This window comes from Chiloscyllium plagiosum, unplaced genomic scaffold (assembly GCF_004010195.1).
Source record: "Chiloscyllium plagiosum isolate BGI_BamShark_2017 unplaced genomic scaffold, ASM401019v2 scaf_2210, whole genome shotgun sequence".
Classification (NCBI taxonomy): domain Eukaryota; kingdom Metazoa; phylum Chordata; class Chondrichthyes; order Orectolobiformes; family Hemiscylliidae; genus Chiloscyllium; species Chiloscyllium plagiosum.
This window is the reverse complement of record NW_025214991.1, coordinates 31,516-34,749: the sequence shown is the minus strand read 5'-3', so window position 1 is coordinate 34,749 and position 3,234 is coordinate 31,516. Positions and strand designations below refer to the sequence as shown.

At 53.1% G+C, this 3,234-nt stretch overlaps 1 protein-coding gene across 1 annotated transcript in view; it reads right to left on the bottom strand.

Annotated features, from left to right (window-relative positions):
* Positions 1-220: 220 nt before the first annotated feature.
* LOC122548104 (pyruvate carboxylase, mitochondrial-like) overlaps positions 221-3,234 on the bottom strand; it is a gene marked incomplete at its 3' end in the record, with an annotated part of 5,479 nt that continues 2,465 nt past the window's right edge. The window contains exon 2 of the mRNA XM_043686663.1: positions 221-361. Coding sequence (XP_043542598.1) covers positions 221-361 — 141 coding nt within the window. The remainder of the gene's footprint in view (positions 362-3,234) is intronic.

Below are 3,234 nucleotides of genomic sequence, written 5' to 3'. Positions count from 1 at the left end.
TCAGGCAGCATCTTCCAAACCCACGGCCACTTCCATCGGGAAGGAGGTGGGAACACTAGCCCTTGCATTTTCCCCCCTGAGCCACCCACCGTCCAGACTTGGGCACTGTTCTTCCATCCCTCGGTTTGAGCTGCAGTAGCGCCTCCATTCAGAGGAGCGTGTCGGAGCCTCTATTCCCCCCACCCCCCGTCCCCCGTCCCCCGCCCCGTGGCCCACTCACCTTCATAGCCTGAGTGTCCTTGACCAGCACTGAGCGAAGTTGACCATTCATCTCAAAGAACACTTCCCTCTGCCCGGCCATGTTCAGGTCTCCCAGCGCAAGGGCTTTAATGTGGAGCGTCTTCCCTCTCTCCAGCTCAACCTGGAAAGGAAAGGTCACGTCAAACAACCTGCTGTGAGTATCCTGCACTTCCCTGGGTGTGCGGCTCCTGTGCTCAGACAGATGTGACCTGCTGTCTCTCCTAATGGCGATCTCTCCACCAATTTGGCGTTGTTCCTCTCTCTAGTCTCTTTCTCTTTGTCCACAATCGCAACTTCAACCCCACTTCTTTTTTTTTTAAAGAGTCATAGAGGTCGACAGCTTTGGAATCAGGCCCTTCGGCCCAACCTTTCCATGCTGCCCAGTCCCACTTGACTGCGTTTGATCCCATCCTGGTCCAAATGTTTCTTCAAGTGACAGAATTTCCCTCACCTCCACCACCACCTGCAGGAGAAAGTGGGGACTGCAGATGCTGGAGATCAGCGTCGAGACCGCTGGAAAAGCACAGCAGGTCAGGCAGCATCCGAGGAGCAAGAGAGTCAATGTTTCGGGCATAAGCTCTTCATCAGGAATGTGTCGACTCTCCTGCTCCTCGGATGCTGCCTGACCGGCTGTGCTTTTCCAGCGTCACACTGTTGGACTCCAACACGACCCATGCCAGTCAGTTCCAGACACTCGACCACCCTGGGTGTGCAAAGCATGACCTCTCTTTCGATCTCTCCCCTCTCACTTTCAGTCTATGATGTCGAGTTTCAGACTCCTCCATCCTGGGGAAAAGCTACATGATTTATACCTTTTTCTGTTCACAATGGTGTCAATTCTGCTATTCAGATACATGGACAATTTAGCAAGGCCAACCCACCCTAACCTGCACATCCCTGGGCACTATGGGACAATTTAGCATGGCCAATTCACCCTAACCTGCACATGTTTGGACTGTGGGAGGAATGCCGAGCAGCTGGGGGAAACCCCACGCAGACACGGGGGAGAATGTGCAAACTCCACACAGACAGTCGCTAGAGGCTGGAATCGAACCTGGTTCCCTGGCGCTGTGAGGCAGCAGTGCTAACCACTGAGCCACCATGCCACTGCCCCTCTTGGCATACTGACAACTGATAGTCAGTTTATTGTTGAGGATTTGTGGCAACCAGCACACCCACACCACACAATGCAATGACGATCTCCAATAAGAGACAATCTCCACGTGGAGTCTCCACATGAACACAGTGGCTGCAGGAGCAGGTCAGAGGCTGGGAATACTGCGGGAAGAAACTCCCCTGCTGTCTCCCCAAAACCTGTCTGCAAGGCACAAGTCGGGAGGGTGTGGAGATATTCCCCACCTGGCCCCTGCAACCTCCCCTCCGAGCCACTCCCCATCCCGACTTGGAAATAAGTCGGATGTTCCTTCACTGTCGCTGGGTCAGAACCCTGGAACTCTCTGCCCCGGGGCATTGTGGGTCGACCCACAGCACACGGACTGCAGCGGTTCAAGATGGCTGCTCATCCCCCACCTTCTCAAGGGGAGGGGGGCAAGAATGGGCAATGGATACAGCACCCATTTCACATGAGCAAGGGCTCAGAGAGATGGAGGCTGATGACTTTATTTTAAATTGGATAAGACATGAAAGCACATTCTAAATAAACATATCACTCACTCTAACTGGTGTCGACGACAGTCCCAGACTGCTCTTGCTAATGACATCAAAATCTTAGCTTTAATGAGGTGCTTCATGAATACTCAATTTCTCCTCCTTCAATTGGTCGCTTGACTGTCTTCCAGAGCGATAGGTGATTGTCAGACGGCCAAAGGAACTTCAATCCTGGATCCCTCAATCCAGTGAGCAGGTCAACACTCTTAAAGTCGTCTCACCCTCAGTACGGGGTTAGATACAGAGTAAAGCTCCCTCTACACTGTCCCGCATCAAACCCTCCCCAGGACAAGGACAGCCCGGGGTTAGATACAGAGTAAAGCTCACTCTACGCTGTCCCCCCCCTGTCCCCCCCATCAACACTCCCCAGGACAAGGGACAGCACGGGGTTAGATACAGAGTAAAGCTCCCTCTACACTGTCCCGCATCAAACCCTCCCCAGGACAGGGGACAGCACGGGGTTAAATACAGAGTAAAGCTCCCTCTACACTGACCCCATCAAACACTCCCCAGGACAAGGACAGCACGGGGTTAGATACAGAGTAAAGCTCACTCTACACTGACCCCATCAAACACTCCCCAGGACAGGGACAGCACAGGGTTAGATATAGAGTAAAATCCCCTCTACACTGTCTCCTATCAAACACTCCCAGGACAGGGACAGCATGGAGTTAGATACAGAGTAAAGCTCCCTCTACACTGTCCTGCACCAAACCCTCCCCAGGACAGGGGACAGCACGGGGTTAGAGACAGAGTAAAGCTCCCTCTACACTGACCCCATCAAACACTCCCCAGGATAAGGACAGCACGGGGTTAGATACAGAGTAAAGCTCACTCTACACTGACCCCATCAAACACTCCCCAGGACAGGGACAGCACTGGGTTAGATACAGAGTGAAGCTCCCTCTACACTGTCCCCCATCAAACACTCCCCAGGACAGGGACAGCACAGGGTTAGATACAGAGTAAAACCCCCTCTACACTGTCTCCTATCAAACACTCGCCAGGACAAGGACAGCACGGGGTTAGATACAGAGTAAAGCTCCCTCTACACTGACCCCATCAAACACTCACCAGGACAGGGACAGCACTGGGTTAGATACAGAGTAAAGCTTCCTCTACACTGTTCCCCCCCATCAAACAGTTGCCAGGACAAGGACAGCACGGGGTTAGATACAGAGTAAAGCTCCCTCTACACTGACCCCATCAAACACTTCCCAGGACCGGGACAGCACTGGGTTAGATACAGAGTGAAGCTCCCTCTACACTGTCCCCCATCAAACACTCCCCAGGACAGGGACAGCACAGGGTTAGATACAGAGTAAA